The sequence below is a fragment of the Numenius arquata genome, chromosome 9 (genome assembly GCF_964106895.1).
Source record: "Numenius arquata chromosome 9, bNumArq3.hap1.1, whole genome shotgun sequence".
Taxonomy (NCBI): Eukaryota; Metazoa; Chordata; class Aves; order Charadriiformes; family Scolopacidae; genus Numenius; species Numenius arquata.
The window spans coordinates 39,756,834-39,781,165 of record NC_133584.1 but is presented as its reverse complement, the minus strand read 5'-3'; the positions used below and the strand labels follow the sequence as shown (position 1 = coordinate 39,781,165).

The 24,332-nt window shown below is 39.2% G+C and overlaps 1 protein-coding gene across 1 annotated transcript in view; it reads left to right on the top strand.

The window, feature by feature from the left end:
• The first annotated feature begins 4,159 nt into the window (after positions 1-4,159).
• Positions 4,160-24,332, top strand: part of MYOM2 (myomesin 2) — an 80,933-nt gene continuing 60,760 nt past the window's right edge. The window contains exons 1-7 of the mRNA XM_074153471.1: positions 4,160-4,232; positions 9,173-9,252; positions 11,949-12,082; positions 13,122-13,241; positions 14,874-15,021; positions 15,204-15,361; positions 16,247-16,339. Coding sequence (XP_074009572.1) covers positions 11,976-12,082; positions 13,122-13,241; positions 14,874-15,021; positions 15,204-15,361; positions 16,247-16,339 — 626 coding nt within the window. The 5' untranslated portion in view covers positions 4,160-4,232; positions 9,173-9,252; positions 11,949-11,975. The remainder of the gene's footprint in view (positions 4,233-9,172; positions 9,253-11,948; positions 12,083-13,121; positions 13,242-14,873; positions 15,022-15,203; positions 15,362-16,246; positions 16,340-24,332) is intronic.

The window sequence follows — 24,332 nt, the reverse complement described above, 5'->3', positions numbered from 1 at the left end:
AATTAAAAAAAAAATAACATTTGAAATCTGAGCTGTAACTTCACGTCACTGGTGAGAGACTGTAATTTGCTCAGCTCACCCTGAAATTTAGCAAAACATATTTAGCTAAGCAATCCCACTGGCTGAAGCCCCAATTTTACTTAAAGTATCACTGTCAGCCTGTTACCAGCTCTGGAGTATTTTATGCTGTCCAAAGCAGTGGAAAATACACTCTTGTTGCCACTTGCAGTAACTCACCAAATAAATAGTTGAAACAGGCAACTGTTTCTGCTGCACCAGGCAGCCCTGTATTTTCTGTTTGTGGCTGAACTAACCCTCTGTCAACTTTTTAAACAGGCATTAAATCAAGAAGGCTATGAGCTTTCCTGAGCCAGTAAAAGCTTACCACTAACTCTGATGCGCTCCAGAGAGGGTCCTTGAACAGTAGGCTTCCTGTTTAAATATCTTCTAAATGATTGAAACACTGTAACTCACTGACGTGTTTGTCTTCTTAGATATAAATAAGGACATATACTAAGAGATTCACTTTATCTTATGTTGCAGGGAAAAAATCCCACCATGTTGTATATACAGGTGTTTTAGCATTTGTTCAAAGGCTTGTACTATGCATGTCTGATGTTCTGGATGCACTTTAGTCTAGCTCTGTTGAATTGCTGATTGAAAATCCTTGTCTGGCTGTTTAAAACAGCTTCTAGCACGTGTGTTTTGCAGCTGCTGTTGTCTTCTCTCCTGGGAGCTGCGCAGCCTTCCCTTGTTTGCTGCCTCCTTTTCTTCCTCCAAATGTCTTGGCTCTCTCATGGTCTCATCTCCACACAGCCTGTCCTCCTTGCTAGGAGAGGTAGTTTTATCTTTCAGCAGTGTGCAGCTGCATGTAGCCAGCCTTAAAATACTAGCAAGTTGGGCACCAAAAAAGAAAACAAAAAAGTTCTAGTAAAGGAAGAGAAATTGCATCAAGAAAAATGAAAATAAGCAGAAAGCAGGAGGTAGGGAGAGAAGTGTTCAAGTATCTTATGAGCTGGGATGGGGTTGTTCTCTCCGCACTTGAAAGAGGCAGTCAGGCATGTTTTGTGCTCAGCTGGCATGAACACATTTACAGTGCTGTCAGCAGTCAAGTGCGTCTGTTGCTGCTCTCTTGTTAGCTAATCTTCATAAGCAGGTGCACTGCCTTAAAATTTTTTTTTAATTAAGTCTTTCAGGTGGTGGTATTCTCTTTTGAATAAGACCCATTCTAGTTGGTACGTATATGGACCCCATACTTGATAATCCTGAGCTTCTGAACAAAGGTGAAAGAAAGAGTGTGATTTATTTTTCATATGGTTGAATTTGCATGTATTATTTTGTCTTTCATTTGTAATGCCAAGGGAGATACCGGGACATGGACAGCCATGCAGGAAATCCAAGAGACTGCCCTATGGTCACCAGTGCACAGTATCCATTGTTCTAGCATGGCTTTAGAAACCATACCACAGGGCTTTGTGAATAATTAAGGTTGCTGCATAAATGAGGACCTTCATTGCTAGTTATCACTCTTTTAATTTATATGAAACTATAAATGTGCTACAAGCATTTGAAGAAATCAAGAGCTAACATTAATAAAGCCAGACTTCAGAAGCTGCCATACAATGGTATTAGGTTTTCTTGGAACTGGAGAAAGCTAAAAGCATAAGGCCACTATTAAGGCACTCTGACAGGCTAAACACATATCTTTTCTAAAAACATTACAATTCATTTCATTACAGTTTTGATGTTTCCTCCAGTAGCTAAAAAGTTAATGCATCTTTTTTTCAGCTCCATTCCAGGTCTTTGTCTTCCTCTTTACAGGAGTAGTTGAGCCATTCCTTAAGCCTGTATCAATTAAACAACCCACATCGAGGGACTGGTATAAGATAGAGGTAATTCTGAAATACCACATTCACGAAAGGATTTTAGCACATGCTCAGTTCTAAGTGCTTGAATAATCCTTTTGATACCCTTCTTAATCTCTGCTTTAAAAAAGCACCTCTTAGGGAAGAACTTCTGTTTGGGAAGTGGAGAGATCAGGGGAAGACACCTTCAGTGTCTCAGGGAGGGTTTGTTCGAGAATGTAATGTGAATTATTTTATGATTAAAATGCTGGATAATTTTTGGTGCTCTGCTGCCTAAATTTCAACACCACTGAATAACACAACATTGCAGTTTTCCGTTCTATCCTATTTTGTGAATATCTATGAAGAGAAGGAGAATTTATTTATTGACTTACCTGGAGACAACCTGGGACTGGCCCCACTGCATGGCTGGTTCTTTCCTATGGCATGTTCCCCACAGCCCTCAGGATGCACTTTCACATTTTTGACATCCAACCACACCCTGAAACAGAAGAGAGCTCAAGTGTAAAGGCAGACAGAGCAGGCTGTACATTCCTTCATTTCTTTAAATATAATAAATATAGAACAAGAAATTAAAAGCAGAGAGTGTAATGAGAACTTTAAAGTTTTCCTGAAAACTGACCTCTTGCCTCCCACAGGAAAATGCAATAGGAGAGAAGAGGAGGAGCCGTGCAAGTAAAGAGGGTTTGCTCTGGATTATTACATGCTAATTACTTTGACAGCTGCTTCTGAAGCAACATTTATGCTCAGTGCATATGCACTCATTCCACTGTGTCTGTCTCTGTAGATCTAATTCTGTCAGACTGAGTTATAATTTAAGGTCGATGGGAGGAAGGGAGAAGTCTGCGTCAAGCAAATGGTAGTCTTAGATGATAAGAAAGAGGGGAAGATCCTTACCAGAGCTTTTTAGGAAAGTTGCATGAATACTGTAAATGCAGTAAGAATCAATTGGTTACAGGCTTTGCCACATCTTGCTCTGCTTCCCATATGTGTATGCGTAAGAAGAAAGCGTGACTTAAAAGAGCATTGTTCATGTATCAAAGTATCTCATACCAAGCACAGAAAAATCTTAGTCACATAGTGACTTTGGTCTTGACCTCATTCCTATGTAAGTAATTTCTGAATAGATCTTGTTATTTTCAAATACTTTGAATATCAGTGAATACCCTACTTAATGTATGCTGCTGACTCACTGGATATTTGAGTCACTATGGGCCAAGTTATGAGGTGTGATTAGATCTGCTATTTAGCCAGGTTTTCCCAGACATGTTGGCCTTATTTTCAGCCAGAAGAAGAGGAATGTGATTATTTCTTCACACTTGTCACAAAGCCTTGTCAGAGTTCCTACCCTTCCTTCCCTTCCCTCGTATGAGCTCACGTCACAGGACAAACCCCTATGGGGCTGCACACCACCAGAACGGTGCAGGGTGATTGAGCCCGTGCTCACCAGCTCGGCAGGGTGAGTGCTGCTACCCCATCGCATCTGGACATGTCAGAGCAACCACAGTGATGCCTTGGAGCTTCTGGATAGAAATCTAGGAGCCCTACAGGCACCAAACCTCCATTTTAGTTGGTATTAATCAGGGACCATCAAGGTCTCACAGAATCAAGTGCTTTGGTTGTGTTTTTTCCTCTGCCTGTGTATGCCTCTATGTGTATTAACTCTTCCTGCTTTACCTACAAGGCACAGAGAAATCTCTCTCAGGTTGACTGGTGATATTATGGACATGGAAATAGTGAGTAGGAATTGGACTTCCTTTAAATCTATGTTAATAGGCTTTTTATATAGTTGCTATTTCTTAACATACTGCAGCCATGTTCTCAAATTCAGGGAGCTCTTAAGGAGGCAACGGGGAGGCTCATTTTACAGCCTGAGGCACCAAGGGGATCTCATGTGCCTACTAATAAGATTCTGGAGTTAATGTCTCCCCACTGGTCTTCTAAGTTATTGATTATTTTAAAACGTCAATCATTTCTAAATAAAAAGTTTAAACTGTTTTCTGATAAACTGTTTCCCATGTGCTTGGTGTTTCTGGGAAAAGAAACCCCACTTTTAACATAAACAACTGCTTTTTTTTTTTTTTTTAATGAGGTCTATCTTTTATTAAAATACAGTAGAAAACTGTGTATGGGGCTAGGGCTTTTAGTCTGCCTTGATATCACACCCTTATTGCCTATTAGGCTGACCTCAGCCTTGGGAGAATCACTTGGTTAGTTCTAAATATAGCATTGCATCTGCCCTTAAATGGGAGTGAAGGGGCTGTAGCCTTTAGAGAGGGGAATTATTTTTATTTTCCTCGGCCAGAGTTTACTAAGCTGGGAAAGGCTGGTCTTCCTCTTTGCTTTGCAATTTTCCTATATCCCTTGGTAAGTCCTTTTTTCATCTAGGTTTTTCTTGTTCAGAACAAATAGGAGTGATTGTGGGAGGGTGTTGGGTGCTTTTCTGTGAAAAATAAATTACCTTCCTCAGGGAAAACAAGCAATAAGCAGGACACAGATTGCTGTATGAGAAGACAAACAAAAAAGAGACAAAACACGATTTATCTGAAGAATTTGCATAAATAATGAAGCATAAAATCCTATAGTAGCTGGCAAAACTATTTGGCATGCTGAAGAATAGGATGTAGCTAGGGCAAAAATTTCTACTTTTATTTTTTGTCAACCATACTTTCAAGCAAATGTCTTCAGAAGACACATTTGTGGTGTCTATTGCTCTGGGCTACATGATATGTTTTGTGCCACATGAAAATTCTGGCTAAATACCACTGATTGACAGAGTCTTGGGAAATCATGTTCATGCTCTTGAAACTACTCCTGTGTTTTGATAGTACCTGTGAGCCAATGAAAGTATCATAATGAAGGATAGTGAAGGTTGAGATGATGGGAAGTGACTGACTTTTGCTATCTCACTGTCTCACATTCCTTGCTATCCAGTTGAAGGGATGTAGTACACCCACCAAGTGAAGGGAAATCTTAAAACTTTATGGGAACATGTTCTGACTCTTTGCGCATTTGCAGTGTTAGGATGACAAGGTTTCAAGTCAATGTGGCCAAATTTAGCCTAATTTAATTCCCAGTGTCCTCAGAAGTGCTCTCTCTGGATTGTATACAGTTTAGCTTGTAACAAGGATATGGCAAGAGAAGTCAAACTGAGGGCTTCCACTGCCTCCCATCAAGTGAGTCATAGAAAAGCCAAAATTACATTTTTTTAGACTCACAACAATGCAGGAACTGGTGCTTCCCTCCACAACAATGACCTCACTTGAGGGAAGGGTACTTATGGCTCTGCCTCATACCTATTTGTTGCAGAGCGTAGCTGGTGGTTAACTCCATTAAGGTTTGTGGCTAGGACCATGCCCATGCCCATGACCACCCATGGTGTATTCCAAATTGCCTCCTCACTAACTGTTATGGCTACGGGGTGAAGAAAACCGTTCAGGGATTATTACAAGGTCAAGGTGTACATTCTAACTAATAATACATGTGCTGTAGCCAAATGATTGCCTTTGCAAGCAGAATCATTTGATGTAGTGAAATGTTAAAAGTCTACTCATTCAAAATATGTGAAATTATTAATTAAGAATAGACACCTCTGTTATGGCAAGCACCATCAGCTGCTTGAAAATGTTGCTTTCAACTTCAGATGTTGTTGCATCTGGTATTCAGATGACTGGAAATTGATGAGAGAACTCCATTTTTAGGTTTAATGAGAAAAGTAATGCATGTACTTCCGGGGATTATTTGAACCAGATTGAATCTGTTCTCCAGAAGAGAACAGTTCAGTTCAGTTTTCAAATGGTTCTGTTTGAAACTGATTTGTGAAACTAGAATAATGCTATTCCCACACAAAGGAGGTGCGATCAGTAAAACATAAGACCAACTATGATGTAGCTAAAGACATCAGAAAAGAAAAGACAAGGAAACTCAAAGCTTGCTGAGTGATGTTTGGAATTCCATATGGTTTAAGCAAATGGGAATTCCATATACTTTTTTAATTTCAGAAGCATTTGTATTCTGTTGTCAAAAAAGTTAAAATTGAATTCTTGCTATGGAGAAGAAAAAACATCTTCAATGAGAAAGATGGAAGCATCTTAAATTTACAGTAAATTGTGTGAGTTTTTAAGTTTGTACTTTTTCATACATGGAACATGATTTTCTGTGTAAAGTCTAAAATACACATCTGTACACAGAGATAAAAGGCTGGAGAGACATATTAGCATTTTAGAAGCTTATTACCAAAATGAGGACATGTTACCAGAGCATCTACATCCCATTCTGGTTTAGACTGCAGTGTCTATGAGCTGTGTAATGATTCATGCTGGTTTTATAGGTTTTTCCACCAAAGTAAGTTTCCCGGGGAAAAATGTTCTTATGTTATTATCTACTGCAATTTCTACAGGATTTATTTAACCATCTGGAAGGGACCACATGTTTTCTGAGGCAATACAGTAATTCTTTAAACTGGCCACTAGAAGCAACTGATGACTAGAAGGTGGTGGTTTGTTTTTTCTTTACTTTTTATCTTTCATTGTGGTATATAGGTGGTATAGAATTAAATATATTTTATCCGGTAAATATCATGGGCTTTAAAGTATCATGGAAGTATAAGCTGGCAAAACAGGGCTTTCTGAAAACACTTAACTTTGAATAATGTGTAGAACAACAAGCAGGACTACAGACAGAGGAAACAATGCCTACGTCATGGGAAAAACTGGACAAACCCTCAAGTCAATACAAACGGTCAAAGATATTTAAGAAAGATGAGACACAGAGGAAGATCAAGAATGAGGATATGCATGTAGGAGCAGGACATACTGATCTTTCAGCCAGAATGAGGAGGATAGGCTACGTGAGGGCAGGCAAGAACCCACAAATCATTTTTAGCACTTCTGCCGATGGACAAGGACAGAGATGAGCAAAGAAAATGCATGTTGCATGATACAGCGTTGACAGGTCAGGCAGAGAAAGTACATGCTGTATAGTGCATTGCTCATGACAGGAACCTCCTGAGTCTAGGAATGCAAGTTGTCTATCTATGGTGAGCACAACCGTGTTCTTCTTCCCAAGGCATTTGTCAATCCCATCCATCAATTTATTTGGTTGTGTGCCTGCTCTCTGAGGCTGTGTGAATGATCATGCTGGAATTTACTGCCTGTCCTTTAAATCTTAAATTAACTCACTTATCAAACTAACAAAGCCTATATCAGACCGTTGGCTTCCCTGCTCAAGAATGTGGCCCCTTGTCACGTGGTCCTAGATTATTTCTGTCTATTCAGATCAGTATTACTATGGCATGAAACTATGCATATCCTAGCCTGGAAACTCTGCCTTTTACTCATGACCACATATAAGTTGTTATACACATGCTACTAAGCATATGAAAATATATTTGTGTAAATTAATTTAAACACTGATTCATTTGTATTTTATATCATTAATCCTTAAGGACATATCAGATGACAATATTTTTTTTTGGCTTTAATAGTCTTCTGAATGGTTCATATGGAACATAGATAAGTGCATTTTAGGTCCTGCTGATGTCCTCAGCATTTAAAGTCATAGAAATAAACAGGGATGATAATAAGAATAATAATGAAGTAGGAGTACAATTGTGCTGTGTTCCACCAAAGAAGTAAAGGTCAGATGAGAGAATTAGTGTTTTAGGATCATCTTGTCCTGTAATTCTAGATCTTTTTCTTGAAATCCAGGCAAATTAATAGGATGTGCATAGGTGAAGTTCAAAGATTGTTTTTAACACACAGGCCAAATATTTCAGCAAGTTCTCTGTGACTCCTGTAGTCACATACCAGTAGAACTTGGTGAATGAGATTTGCTTTTTATTTTGTTATAATTATCCAGAAAATTAATTTGTCTTTCTCTTGGCCTATTTATGCATTTTTGGTGACTTTTCAATTTCCCATTGGGAAAAGTTTTGGTTTTTTTTTTACCCCAATGCCTCTGCCAGACCATTGACTACATCTTGCTGTTGGGTCAGTTGCACCAATTACATGCCAGTATAACTAGGTCTTCATTCACTGCCAGTAATAAAATCTTGGTTCACCTAAATCTATAACTTCAGTGGGGCTAAGTTGTCATCTGCAGATCATGTTATCTAACTCTGTTAGTGATAGGTTGACTGAGTATTAGTATATATTTCAAACATCTCACATAAATGTGTATCAGTAGAAAACTAGGAAAACAGTCAACACATTGTTCCTAGGAAAACAATAGAAATTTCTCTTGCCATGAACTCAAGATACTCTATGTGCTCTGTAGACTCTGCTGAAGCTGTTTTTTTACAGTGGGGCTGTGATTTTGCTCTTCAGATACTTGTCTTTGCAGCACTATTAGGTATTAAATACATACTCTGCAAGCATCATTGCAATTAACTGATGATGATTATTACATTTGGAATTGTTGCCAGGCAGCTCCCCTCTGTGTTAACAGAAGGCAAAATGAGTCTGGCTGCTAACAAGCTCAGTTAATTGCTTGTATGGAGGCTGGAAGTGGACGGCTACACTTATTTCTATTTGAAAGATGTTTGGGTAAAAATGAAAAAAAATCTGAACCCAAATTTTGAGAAACCCTGGGTGCTGATTAATAGAAGAAGATATGGTAATTAAAATGTAAGTTTTACATTTAGGGGAAAAGGCTAAACTGTAAATGGCAAAGATGTTTTCTCCTATCTCAAAAATGAAAATAACCCAGACTGTGATCCATCCGGACACATGGGCATTACTCTGCAACTCTTATACGTCAGATCTCAGTTGGAGTTATATACATAGCAACACATAAATTGCATGTTGTTAAATTCATAGAATTATTTAACAGGGCCACATATAAACATGAGAAGCACTTAAGAGCTGAGTCAGCTTAATCCATGTGTTTGACCTTTGCACCTTCATTTAAGTGAAAGGGCTAATTAAAAATAGAAAAGAGGGAACATTATACCATTAACTGTCCAGTTAACGTACAAACTAAGGGGGGAGTCAAATGTCAAATACACAATAGTCACACAGTTAGAAAGCAGGAAGAAATCCAGTATTTGATGTCTTCAGGTGCCACATAATGTCATGTACAGGTACTAAAACTAGGAGAAGCTGAGGTTGCTCATGGGTCTGTGTAACCGTGTTCATGTAATGAAGACAATGTGTTGGATGATGAGTTAATAGGTGTGCGTCAGCTCAGCGTTACATGAGGGCACCTAACTAAGCGAGCATCTCTGTACTAACTTGGGTCATGTTAACTTTCTCTAGAAGTGTGGTAATATATTTCTTTAATGTCCCATTTTTATTTTTGTCTTGCAGTGTCTGGAATTTTGCCTAAAGCTTTCATTCCTGAACGTGTGACTTGTCATTTTCATATCTCTTGAAAAAGAATTGAAAAGGTAACTATAGGGCTTGCAGAAGATGCAGCTATCAGGTGATAAATTGTAAAAACTCATCTGTTTAGGTCTCATGACATTCTTAAATAAGATGTATCTGCCATTAAGTGTACCTACTATCTTCTCCTGCAGAGACCTTTTTCTTGGAAAAGTAAAACTAGCTGATGAGAGAATCTCATGACTTGGGGGCTTCTGACTCAGCTTTCGAATACCTGAAACTAACAATCAGACACAGCTGGAATTTATTACATCACTTAATCAATAATTGGCATTTTTTTAATTGGTAAATACTATATGCTGGAAATATGGTATTTATAGATATTCTGCTATGTTTAAAGGTTCAACTTCTTAGCCTATAAAACATTTTTTTAAAATAATTTGTGTTTAGTTTATACAATTCAGGCAAAATTGCCAAACATATAAAATGAAGTGACTTGCTAAACTAAGAATTGCAGTCTTTCAGTTACACATCTTATGTTCTTTCTAAAAATATGATGTGCTGTATAAGAAATCTAGCTCTCATTTTGCAAGAATAAATTGCAAGAATAATGAAATGTAGGAAATGATTGCTACCGCATATACAGTCTGGCTAGTAATACAATTAAAAAAAATTAACAAGTCACACTTTAAAAATTAATGCAAAAAACCTTGATAATATATGTAGTTTTTCAACAATTTTGTCATTGCTTTCCATTCTCAAATGGGGATTTTGCAAAACGGTTTTTCAAAGCATGAGAAACGAATAAAAATTCCATTATGTGACAGAAAACATCATTGTTTTCAGTGTAAGTAATAAAAACCTATTTTCAGCAATATTTTATTAAACTACATTGATTGCATTCATTTTTCACACAGTAAAAAGATTAATGAAACCAAAAAAATTACATGGAATTTGAAAGTTGACAATGAAGTAGAGACTGAATTTCTTCAATTTTGAACTATATCTCATCTTACCAGGAACCACTTTTTCCCAGAAATGGTTATTAATTGAATTTTAACGTGAGTATTGTTCATTTTTGTCCCTGAAGCACACATCTCCAGGTATTTGATAGGAAACAGAACACAACCTAAAACTGGTCAGTACCAATGCCTTTGAAATTAAGTACGAGGAGCTCATGTTGTATCTAAATGAGTTTATTTCTATTCAAATCCCTTTGAGTTTTCATTTTATACACATCATGAGGCTGCCTACTTATGGGACTTCTTGTGACAAATGCAGACTTTTGGTGTGGATCTGAGCATTTCCATCACGGGCAGGTTCTTCTTGGCAGGGCCCATGGCTGGGCAGGGCTGGGCTGTGGAGAGTTTTGGACTGACCCTGCTGCATCGTTGCTAGGGCAGGGCTGACGGTCCTGGGGGCTCATATGAGGTCTTGGGCCATGGGCAGGGTTGGGGAGATCTGGAGGAGGCTGGGCAGGGCCAGCCAGGTCCATTGCTGCCCTCAGGTCCCTGACACCTGCTTAATATGGCCCCTGGATGAGCTAGAGTTGCTTCACTTCCCATGGGTAGCCCCATGGTGGGTCCCAGGCCATGTCTCTGCCTGTGCCCCAGCTTCTAGAGTGTAGCTGACAGACTGCACCCGACGTGGTAGCATAGCAATGGGAATCCTACCCTTACTTTTCAGGAGGAAATTAGACGTTATTACAGGAATTTATTTGCCTGACTAAAAACTTCAGAATTTGGCCCAAGCTGCTTTATAGACTTTGTATTGGGGAATTGCTTCCTTTGTCACTGAAATGCAGCCATCTCTTGGGGACCGTGTTTGCCGTTCAGTTGACCCCTGGAATCCCTCATTGCCATTTAGGCCAAGAGGCCTAGGAGTAAACAGCCCCACATCCAGTTGAGGCTGTAAACGGGACTTATTCAGCAGACTGTAGTTACACAAGCTGGCACCTACTCAGGACACGGCCGGTAACATTCCCCACTTCTGCAAGAAGTTGTCATCTTATTTCTAATGAACCTAAAGGGATGTAGACACCTCCGAGTTCCTTTATTGCTGTGGCTGGGAATTTGCTTTACTCCAACTCAGTGGTAAGCATCCTCTTCCCACCCACACTGCTTCTAGGAGCTCCCTGAACGTTCCTGAGAACTTTCTAATCAAATACTGATCAAACTGTGCTATGCTTTGGAGAAAGTCCACAAGAGGGCAACCAGAATGATTGGAGGTCTCCAAAAAATGACCCACAAGAAAAGATTGGATGAGCCGGCTTTGTTTAGTTTAAACAAGAGAGCTGAAAAAATGCAAAAAAAGTCTTCGGGCTGCTGAAAAAGTGCGTGAATGCAGTCTGGTTTTTGTTGTCATGGTAAATTGAACAAGAAATAGCGAGCATAAATTGCAATAAGGGGCAAAGTAAGAGCTTTGAAGAGCGGAGAGCTGAAACACCTATAAATGCCTCAAAAGCTCTCCAATTTCCATCCCTGGAAATTTCTATGGCGGCGTTAAATGACATCTGCAAAGAAGGAAGGGTAAAATGATCTGACAAATTATCTTCTAGCTCTGTCATCTATGATTCCATGGCTTACTGCGCCACTGATAAAATGCATCCTGAGGTGTCCATGTATATCATTGATGGCTCTATTTGTCATAAATTGATGGAATTTTATACATTTGTACACGTACATACATATGTGTATGTATGCAAAAATATCAAGCTTAAGTCTCTGAAATGTATGGCTAAATGTGATTTCACTCTCTGCAGGAATTCCCGATTGTAACAAACTAAAGTATGTCGTCAGTAGCGGTGCCCTTTTACCAGAGGAGGCACAAGCACTTTGATCAGTCCTATCGCAACATTCAGACAAGATATGTACTTGAGGAATATGCAGCAAGAAAGTAAGTGCCATGTATTTCACATACAGAGCATAGAGAGGTTTCTATTTTGGGTAATCAGGTCTTAGAATCAAGATATTTAGCTTCCCACTCCACCCCCTAAAATTGTGGTTTATTCAGAATGGTAGCTTTCCACTTCCTTCCATTGGGACGCTCCTTGTCTATAGTCTCCCACAAGCATAGCTAGAATTTCTAGCTATGTTGCAACTCACCTATGCAGACCTTTTAGGTCAGGATCTGTCCTATTTACTACTTCCAAGTTGGAAATTCTTCCTTTTAGACTCCAATTGAAATTCTGACTTAAGAGAAATTGCCAGGAAATTTATTGTAAATCATAGAAACAATGTTTTACCTGTTCTTCCATATGACATGAGGATATTCCTTCTCCTGAAGTTGGTTATTCCTGATTACAGTTTTTGTCATTCAATTTCTTTTTTTTTTTAAATTAAATAAGGGTTGAACTCCTCTCGTGTGAAATCTCAGAGTTTTAGCCACAAGGTATACGTTCTTTGTATCTCAAAGCCTGGAGCTTTAAATCTTGGTTGCTTAAGAATCACTGTTCTTCCTCCTCAGTAATTAAGATGCCTAGCTAGCCTAGCTGGCTGTCTAGCTTGTCCAGCTTCCCTTATGAAAGAGAAGAGTTTATGCAGAAGGTTATGTGAAGTATAGAAAGGCAGGAATATTTAGAAATAGAAAATGTTACAAAGATTCTGTGTGATTTGTGTATTAGACAGGCTGGTACCCTCGTGTTTCACTGAAGTGCTATCATAGCACTTGAATGATTGGAGATAGAGATAAGTTTAACAGAACTGAATGAAATAAAATGCCTAATGATCCCCAATGACAGATGATGGGCATTAAACCCTTGAAGGACAAGTAAGAATCAGCACCCTAGTGCAGCTATTGAGGAATGCAAAGTAGGTTTCTTACTGAACAGTGCTCAGTCATGGTATTCAGCTCATTTAAAGTAATTTCTTTGACTTTTGTGAGTTCGTGTTTTAGCAGAACTGCTGGGTTATAACAATGTCTTTTATATTTGAAGGGCTGCTTCCAGACAGGCTGCTTATTATGAATCATCTGGCTTGGGAAAAACGACGTGTAGACTCTGTGCCAGGAGGGCACGCACCTTGGCTCATGAAGCAATGCAAGAATCCAGGAAAAGGTAAAGCTCTGTTGGTGCCATCTGACTTGTGTAGTGGCTCTGGTCCCATTTAGTATCGCTCTTTTGCCAGGGCTCTTTTCAAAGTTGACAAGACTGGAGGCTTCTCTGTCACTGTTCTTCACTAATCTATTTTGGCTGGAATACTAAATGACTGAGTGTCACTTTCGATCTCGCATTTCAACCCAGAATTGTTCCCCTAATCCCCACTCCGATCCTTGAAAACGGCTTCAAAACCAAAATAAATGAGAATCTGCCTGGGATCCAAAACTCAGTTTGGAACAGATCTACTTGACTATTCCTGAATTTCTGGTTTGGATCAATTTAAACTTTTTTGAGTTCTTTCCTTAATATCAAGAGGGCTTACTGTCATGTCTCAGTAATGGCCTTGATAGGAAGTCCTATAATAAATGTGCTGATGGAAATATTCCTTTTAGTGAAGTTGACTGTTTCTGCTCTGCCATGTTCTATAGTGACTGCACCAAAGACAGAGAATTTACGCTACAAGAACAAATACTGCCTTGTTTGTAGAAAATGTGTTGTGAAAATCATATACACCCATATGGTTCTGATACTTTGTTTTGAAATATATATCCTAGAAACAGAATGTTGTAGGGAAATCAACCTCACTTTTTTAAATGGTCTTACATTTTACCAATATAAAAAAATACATGGCAGAATGAGGCTGGTAATTAAAGTATTGCAATGGTACAAAGAAATATTTTTAAAATACCACACAAACAATGTCATGATTTACTGTTCACTGAACTTCATGCAAGTCTTCTCATTTGCTTCATGGCACATTGGGTTATGCTTTAAGAGTCTTGCCATATTGTATAATGACAGCCATGTTAGAAATTTCTCATATTCAGCTCCCTTCTTTTGTCCTGTTGGCAAGGCAAAGAGTAGCACAGGCTGCTTACTGAATCAGCGTGCATGCAGAAGCTTGAGCTTGCTCCTCCTAAAAACATTTATGCGTTGGGTTTTTTTAGGAATTCTGAAAAATCTATAGAGTCAGATTTTCAGGGAACAACCCACACATTTCTCAAAAGGTTGTCTTTTTCTGATAATTTCTATAACACTTCCCACTTACTCCTGCCCAAGGAGAGCTTTTTTGCATGTAGCTTGTGAACTCCTTGGTCTGTATCTTTCAGGTGAGGTCAGCTGATACAGCCCATGAAGCTAGCAGAGCTTCCCAGATGCTAGACCCAAGGGCACACCATAATCAAGGCCCAACTCTTATCAGGTTCTGAACAGTCACAGAACATGCCTTCACTCCCCTGCCTTCTTGTATCCATGGGAAGGAAAATTAGGGGCCAGAGGGAAGCCAGGCAGGTTTTGATCTTGGTTATTGGAAGACTATGACTGTGGGGTACCATGTCAACATGGCCCAGCCAGCTTTCAAGACCTGAAGCTATAGCATGACATATACAGGGGGAAAGAATATGAAGGAAAATTCATATTTCTTTCACATGCTCACTAAGATAGGTGGATAGATGCTAAAAATAATTCCTAAACTAGATTTTACACCTTGCTGGTGTGATTTCAGAGCCCTCAGTTGCCTAATGTGTATGAGTGACAGTCTTAAAGCTTCATATTGGTTACTCTTACCTGATCTTTTCTCTCGTCCTACAGGACTCATGAACAAAAGTCCATGTCAAGTCATGCAAGTGATGAGAAAAGGATCAGGTTTGCCAGTGAGCTGTCTGCTTTGGAAAAAGAGATTCACACAGCCAGGCACCGTGCTAGAGAACATCTGGATAGACTTGCTATACAAAGGATGGTACAGTGCTGAACCTTTTTGTTTCTATCCAAGCAGAATTATAAGATATACTGAAATTTAGGCCTGTGTTTCAAATAGTGATAGTGATTTAACATCTTTTAATTTTGTGGGTTTAAGATTAGATCTTCTGCCCCGTTTGAGTTTGGTGCTAGATGCTTCTTTTCTTTTCCTGTGTTTAACAGGTAGAAGAAAATATGGCTCTGGAAAGACATGCTGTTGAGGAAAGTATAAGTCGAGCTCCTGAAATCCTCGTGCGCCTGAGATCTCACACTGTCTGGGAAAAGATGTCTGTGAGCCTTTGCTTCACTGTGCAAGGATTTCCCAGCCCTGTTGTACAATGGTAAGAGATTGGCCTTTCCTAGCCCTCTAAAAATGTTGCTAAGCTTTTTTCATTTGGAAGTTATGGCATAACTGATAAGTGTCACATACATAATGGCTATGTTAAACCCCCTTTATAATCCTCATAGATGTGCTGGATTGTAGCAGTTGATACTGCAGTGGAAGGAGTGGGAGGACAGCTTGCTGAATGGCCCTGTGCAGTATGAGAAGCAAACTCAAGTATTTCAGAAGACAGACTGTGGAAGGCATTCCAGTCGTTCTGGCCATTTTGTTCCCTGATAATGAAGTAGCAAATGGGAAAATACACAGAGCTCACAGGCTGCTTGCTAAGCCTGGGTAAACTTGCACAGCACTGTTGTTGTCATGGGCTGTATCTGTGTTTGTTTTGAGTCAGCCTCTGTTCAGGTGGACATGAACGTAACATCTCTGGAGCTGTCCTCCTCTCCAGACAAGTGTCCTGTATATGTGAGAGTCCCAGGCTGGACTGTGAAGATCTAACCTGAGGCACAATCCTGTTGCTGCTTCCCTTGTTTGTGCTGAAGTGCTTTACTGTGATCCAAGACAAAGTTTGCTTCCCATCTTCTGTCAGTTCTACTGGCCCAAAAAGTTGAAGTCACATAGCATCTTCTCTCTACTCCGCTGCCTGCTCTTCTGGTTTGGGGGCACATCTTCTCTTTCTACTTTCTTGCTGTAGTGCTGGTCCCCCTTTGCCTTCATGGCCCAATGGGCATCTATCCATACATACTGGAAAATACTCTATACAGGCAGAGAAGATTTATATAGAGAGCTGAAATGATAGTAAATGATACCTGGATGTAAAAATCTACTAAATGAATGCAGTGAATAGTAACTGATATTAATGAGTTCACTTTTTCTTGATTGTCAGGTACAAAAACGAGGAATTGATTACCCCTGCAAGTGATCCAACAAAGTACAGAATTGAAAGCAAATATGGAGTACATGTGTTACATATAAACAGGTAGATTATTCTGGGTAATACAGTTTTTTTTATACTCTACACAAAGTATTTTATATCAAATACAATTGAAAATTCACACAAAGGCTGCAAGGGAGTTGTTAAATTCAGCACACCTCTGTTGGTACTCACATTTAGACTAGAGAAAGTTCATTAAGTAGCTGAATATTAGATCATGAAAATGAAATGAAAAATTAGGTATTTCTATTATCTAACTCCAGGTAAGTGTTAAGAGGTAGAGATAAGTAGCTGAAAGAATGGTAGTTCCTTTTTTTTATTAGAATTATATCTTCTCAGCATTCAAAGTGGAAAATTATCTGTGTATTTTATGTTCTTGCCATGATGAAGCTCTTTAAAGTAAACAAAAATTTAGCTGGTCAGGGCAGGGATACCCAGTTGTTGGTATTTGTTTATTATATTTTAGCTTCTGTTTACTTTTTGATGTTAATTTTTTTTGTTCTCCAAAAAATAAGGAAGTATAATTATTAATTTTCTTTTAAAGTTTGACTTTAATTAATTCTATTTTTCAAAATTGTGGTATAGAAAATGCCTGGGTAGAATAGATTCCCAAAACAAATCCCATGCTGTCCTAAACAATTGAAATATTGCATGTTACATGTGACTTGATACAAGTTTTTTTAAAAATATAAAAAAACCAAAGAAAAATGAGGACATGACTGTGGTCTTTAAAAAGAAAATTAATATCTAGAGCAGAGACACAAACCTCCCCTTTTAATTTCTCCGGAACATGAGCATCAGCTGTGCTGAAACAGCTGGAATATTTGTGGCTAACACTTGGCTAGCCAAACATTTCGTCTTCTCCACCTCCATCTGTCAGCAGTGGAAGCAGCTCTGAGCACAGCCTTGTGGCATTAGTACAGAAAATAAGTGCATCATTCCTTCTGCTTTTGGGAAGGACTACTTGCTCTTGTCATCCTGCAGCAAAGTCCAGCTCAACTGTTCACCTTTTCATAGCTCAGGATGGGAGAAACATCCTTATACAGAAGCTGACAGCAAGAATCATTATAGTATTGCTTCTTAAGGGATGCTTCTCAAGGAGTAGCAGTACTCACGAGAACTTCTAAGATACTCATAGTCTTCTGCTCCAAGGGCCATGGCTAACTTGTTGACTGCTCTCTGTATCCATGAGATGTCTCAACACAGCTGCTTCTTCCCACCAACATTACTTTTGAAAATAAAAGCAGGAAGTTAAAAGATAAAAACAGGTTATCCTCGCAATCCTCTTCCTTGAAGCAGGGAAAATGGAAAATGCTTTCCTTTGTCTGGATGTGTGTGAGTGACAGTCAGGAGATGAAACTTTGGTGACTTCCTGCTGGTGAATGACTGTGGCTGTGTTTATTTCCCTTGGTTAATGTCCATGAGCAGCTGTTTGGTGAGTCCAGATGCTGGATATGTAGTACGTAGGTTCCTTTTGTTACATTTTGGGAGTAAATGTCTCTTTGAGGAAATGAGAATCAGTGTTGATGCTGTTTTCTGAGCATCTGTAACTATCAGGCTGAAGGGTACTAATGGCTTACATCCCCTTGGTGCTTTTTTTCTCTTTCTTGTGCTGGTTATCAGTCATGTAGACACCACCCACAGTTGGCTTTGGGAGTGTTCAAACCCAGCCATATTTATTCAGACATATCCCAGAGTCATTTATTGGCACCCACTCAGGTTCCTACACCCACCCATCATCACCCACTGTTTATTAGTCCCAGACCTGTATGTATTCTTGCAGGCTCCCTCACGTTCAACCAAGCTGCCATCTTCAGAGACCATTGCTCTGTTGCTTTCATTCTGTCTGGCACTGTGGTCTTTTTGCCTCCTAAAGATGCCTGGCTGCTCTCCCGCAGGTTTCCCTTCTCCACTTAAAAGAATATTGGGGGATTGTAGACCCAGAGCTATGATTTATTTACCATAGATTTATACAGTTTATGAATTCAATTTATAACCTTAAATTTATTTCTTTATCACTAATCTATTTTATTTAAAAACTTGACAATCAGACATATTTTCCATCCCAAAAGACAGAAAATCAACATGCAGGAAATGGAAGAATATTTTGATAGTGCATTACTAATATTAGGTGTTTCTTGTATTGAAAACAATGAATGCATGGGTAGTGGTTAAAATATATTTATTATTAATGTTTTTATACAAACATTAGCTCTGTGCACATGTATTTGGAGTATTATTTTTTTCTGGGAAGTAGAACCATTGGGATTTTCTACCTACCCACTTCTGTGCTCTTCTCAGCTGTTCATACCAAACTGCTGAGCTGCATGTCATCTGATCCACAGCCTCTCAGATTGGCCTTGGAATCTCTTGGCTACCTTTCTCATGCTTCAGTGGAGCTTGGGGAGTGAACTTTTCCTTCTAATGCAAGTGTGATATTTATTCCTATGAGTATTCCTTGATCCCAGTGGAAAAATTCTTGAGGCACCAAAACCAAAACGTCACCTTGTCATCTTAAAGTAGTAACTGGACACAATTTCATCCCCCACTGTTTGCTGTCTTCCAGGACCCATAAGCCTATAGAGTAACCAGATCATTTTCTTTTCTCTGTCTCAGATTTTTACGATGCTCTGTGTTCAATTTATCACATTTTCTGCATGCATCAGTGCTATCATTATCATATAGTGCAGATTTCTTGCTCCTTTTAGGCTTCTTCAATTGGGAGCTTGAGCTCCAGGTCTCCCTTGAGAAGTAAAGAAGAGGGGTTTGGTGTTTCACTATGGTTTTTGTACATCTCATAATGATAGGAGAAGAGACATTGCCAGCCTGCACTGGGGTAGTGGTTCATCTCATTTCATCTTTCATCTCACTTCTCATAGGTGATTCAGAGGAGACTGTGAGGAATCCTCTGAGGGAAAGCTCCTGGTGGTTGGAGTGATTGATACATGCCTGAGAATGTGAGGGTTTGTTTAAAATGTATTTTTTTTTATCCCACCTAATTTAACTGTGGATAGGCACATAATGCAAGAAAATATTTCTATATCAGAGGTAGCCAAGATGCGGATGCCCTGTTGCTTTATAGCATAGCTGCAAAATGTTTTCTAACTTAGTGTGTATATCTTAGTAATTAAAAATCATAACTTTTTGGATTTTTTAGTTGCTGCTACTTGTTTAGTAACAGATTTTGGGGTTTTGTTTGTTTGTTTGTTTACTGCGATGCCTCCTTAAATGGATCCCTTAGCTTTATGCAGCTGTGAATTGCTATATTACATTTCCTGCTGCGTTAGCTGGGGTGCAGAGGGCCAGCAGTACGCTGCTGACTGGGGATGCTCCTGACACCTGCCCCTCAGTGGGACAGCGGGTGAGATGATGGGGGCTGGATGGTAGAAGGAGCAGGGAAGGGAGTTTGGTTTTCCCGAGCTCTGTCAGTGTGATGCGGCCGCACACTCTCACCCTATACAAGGCTCACAGTTTGGCAGTATTTTGTCTTTTATTGGGGCCCTCTCCTGTTTCATTGAGTCATCGCTTAAGAAGCGCTTGTAATTGCAGCAGAAAAGATTTGTGGCTGCATCAGCAAAAAACTGTGTGGGAAAGCCAGCAGAGTGCAGTGTGATACCTGCTGCCAGTCGGCAGAGCTAGCCCTCTCATCAGGCTCCTCAGCACCACCAGCATCGCTTGAGAAAAATAAAGCTTAAAAATTGAATGAACTTTCTCTTCTAACTGTTCTCATTTAACAAATGATGCTGTGCAGCCAGTACAGCTCTATTTTAGTTTGATTAGGCACGAAAGGCTTGAGGTGATTTAATCTGGAGAGATGGAGAGGGAGGCCTGCCCCTTCTCCTGCTGTGGGTGGGAGCAGGGCAGAGCAGAGGCACTGCGGCAGAGGCAGTCCTCTGGCAGAGCCTTGCAGCTGTAAGAAGGTTGATCGGGTGATAAAGTGCAGCTCCCGGACTTTCGCTGGTACCAGTGAGTGTGCAGGCAGCAGCTGAGGTGAACTTCTGCTCTTCCTTCCTTGCTGAAATGCGAACGGCAGCCCCCCCGATGAAACGGTTTGTGATCTCCTGACCTGACAGTCCCTGTCCCCTGCAAGCTGCGATCGTTGGGAGCCCGAGGAAGCGGCCACCATGTAACAGAGGTCCCCTCTTCAGTAAAAACAAAACCTAACCCAACAAAAAGAATCAGTCGGATTCAGTCTGACTGGAGAATCAGTACATGAGATGGTAATCCTGGAGAGTGTTTCCCCATTTTGATGTCATATAGCCATGACACTGGAAATTTTGTCATTTGAATTCAAAGGAGGCAATTTTAACTCTGTGTAATTTATTACGTTCTGCTTCCTGTTCTTGACATGCACTGAATTGTGTTCCAATTCAGATAAAAATGTTTTTTCACTCTTAACTCCTGTGTTTAAATCTACACTAGGCAGATGGATGAATATATGCATTTTAAACAGATGTATCTGCCTGGGGAATATTCCCTGCACAAACATTAGCACTTCAGAACCTCATATGGATTCAGGGCAATTTGATTTTCACAAGAAGTATTAGTACCTTGGGACAGATACAGCTCTGCACTCACACTTCATGCTATCTAAATGTACTCTATGCATATTTTATCTGACCTTTGTAAAGGTTGGAAAACACGTTCTCCATCATGATGCAAGAATAACTGTTGGAGAGACCACACCTTGCCTCCAGGGTACTTCAAATATTGTTTCTAACTGGTCTTGTCTCAAACCACTTTACAGTGCAATTTAGGAAATCCAGGCTTTTTAGCATATAAGGAAGTAGATGTTTGCCCGGATAATCCTCAGTCTGAGTATTACCTGGCATAAAAGGAGAGTCAGGACCTTATGTGACTTGCCATCCTGCCCAACTGTCTTCAAAGCGTGTATTAGAAAAATGTACTCTGTAGCTCTTACCCCCTAACCCCGTACACTTCCAATACCAGATTTGAAGGCTGTCCACTGAGTACTTGGCTATCTAAGCTGGTTTGATTTATCTCCTGGAGAGTCAGGTTAGAGATTGGAATTGTAAAGGAATTGTAAAGGAATTGGAATTGCAAGGAATTGTAAAATGCTTTCAAAGCAGTGACTTCCAGAAAACAGGTAGAGTTGTGAGGACCGCTTAAATAGCAGAAAGTGCCTGGACTGGAATTGCTATCTTTATGTCCATAATATCTGTAAGTACCTAGTTTCTCATCATAAAACCAAAGGATGTTGTAAGAGCATGGTCAGTCATTTGGTCAGTAACGTTTTTCTTTTGTTCTTCCTGATAAAATTAACTCTTATTCCACCACTACTAACTCCCGTCAAATAGTCGCTTTCAGATATTGAACCTTTCAGGCTAAAGAAACAATGCTTCTGTGAATTTCCTGTCTGTTCTAGAGACTTTTAGGATCATATTCTGTTTTGTCTATCTTGGAGACCCTGACAAACAGGAAAATCTCATCAACAGATGTATTTTGCTGTTTGTTATAAGAAAGCAAGGTTATGGGGATGAGATGAGCACAGATATATATCCATTTGGATATGTAATCGGGCATGTCTCACACCGCTAAATTTCTGATGCTTTGAGTGGTCAAGCAGTAGGTGTGCACCATCCTCCTGGAGGGTCGGACCACTGTGCCACTGGTACCTAGGAACTGCAGTTATGAAGTCTGCTTGCCATAGTAAATTAAACACATCCACTGCCAGAGTGGCCTCCTGGCATGGGATGGGCTAATTCTCCTGTCCTTCAGGACAGGGCAGCTACATCCAGACTGTTTTCTGGGAAATGGACCCTTGCTATCTCCCGACTTGTGTCCGGGAATCCTTTTGGCAAGCTGGCCCACACCAAGGCATGCCAAGGGCTGTTCTAACACATCAGCCCTAGGGTGATCCAGATCCCGTTTCTGGGGATGTTACCTAACACTGTTTAATTTACTGACACGTGATACATGCTATTAAATATAATATGTATTATGCACTATTTACTGTATACTCTATATATCTCCTTCAAGTAGGGATGTAGTGCAGAATGTCAGGAACACAGTTCCAGTACAGTCAGTTCTGCAATGCTCCTTCTTGGTAAGATATTTTTTAGATGCCTTATTTGTTGTTAGCTTGTTTCATTATTGCAAGACACTGTACTGGGCTGTGAGAAACATAGGAATCATGTACATTTCAACATAGAGACATTATAACATGATTTAGGAAAGAAGTCTGCAGTTTTACTGCAGTTTTGCCTTGCTTTTGGCATTTTATCACGCAAATGTTAAATAGTGTGAAACTGGGGTAGTAAAGAAATAATTCTTATTTTTAAGAAGTTAGTGCAAAGGAGTGTCACCAAGTCTGACAGCTTTCAAGCAAGTCCAGAATCAGTTAAGCTTTATACGTGAACAGGTATTGGCATTTTTTAAATCCTTCTGGAAAACCAAAAAAAAAAAAAAAAAAAAAATTGAATAATATTGAGCTTAGTATTTCTATTCTTTTAAGTTGTTTTTCAGACTTATTTTGCCTATCCAGACTGTAGTAGGGTGCTCAAGGTCTTCATACACAACTGCAGGCCTTTTGGTTAAGTGGCCTAATCTTATGGCTTACCCCGCTGGCTTTGATAGTTAATTGTATGACAAACTTTCTATTTTACCTCTTTGTCTTGTGAAATGTGTGGCTGAAGATTAGCCTCCAGGAGGAGCTGTTAGATTTGTACGTTTAGAGAGATAAATCTCAAATTAATAGAGCTTTCATCAAGTTGTGTTTTAGACATCACAGTGCAGATAGTATCATTTTTGTGATATGACACTGTCCAGAATATATGCGAGAGCTGAAAAATAGGTGTCTGATGTGCCTGTCACAGGTGCTACATACCCCCAAATTGGTATCCTGTTATGCGTTTTACATCAAACACTTTTACATATTCTTTCTTCTCTCACACCTGGGATATTTGACCTCTTAGAAGACAAGTGCAACCAGAACTTCATCCCTTTCATCTGGCAGTTGCCAAGAAGATACAAATTTGTTCTTCTGAACACAAACTAAGTGCATGCATGCAGAACATTGTATCTCGTTACTGGAAATTCCAGACTGGCCTCCATTAAATGCATTACTAAACAAACCACACAGAAGCAGGATTTAATTGTGTGCGTTTCAGACAGTACTCTGATTAGCTCAACCTAATAGAAATGGTTGGACTCAATGATCTTAAAGGTCCTTCCAACCAAGATGATTCTATGAAATTCCAAGAAATAAAAAAACCAACAATTTTGTTTGACAGACATGTTATAGAATACTTGACTAATGGAAAAGTTCAAGAAAAAACATGGAATTGGACCAAATAAAAAATTTTGTTCATGCAAAACAAAAATATTTTATTTCATATTCGAGTATTTAGTATGTTTCTGAAAACAAAGCAGAAGAAAATTCTGATTTTTTTTTTTTAATTAAAATATTAATTCCAAAATGTAAAAATGAATCTACCTTTTAAAAAATTGTTTCTTCATCCGGACTAAGTTCTTTCAGTGAAATTGAAGAAATCTCATTATACCCAAATCTGCATTTTACGAAAAACTAGTCCAAAATATTTTAAACTTTTTTCTAGCCAGTAGTCACTTATATTTATTAGAAACATAGCAAATAAGTTTATTTCAACTGTAAATTTGAGTAACTGCACCAAAAATATATATTTGCTCATAGTTTAGTTTCCTTCCCTTTACTTCAATTTTATGTCAATAGTTCTTGTCCTGACTGACCCCCCATTTTAAATAAGAACTGGGACATCAAACCTTCTATCTATATCTTAACAGCTGGCCGTATATCTGCTAACGTAACTTTCATTTCAAGGAAGGGTGTAGTAAGTAGGACAATCCATCATTGGGTCCTATTTTACATGAAGCAACTATTTTTTCTTTATTTTTCATTATATTGTCCTTGCATAATAAATATATTTTCTCACTAAAAAGTATATCAAGTCAAAACACCTACGCTTATAAATAATTTTGGACTCTTTCCCTCGTTTTGTATCGTTTCCTCTGGACTGCCTAAGTGATATGAGAGATGCAA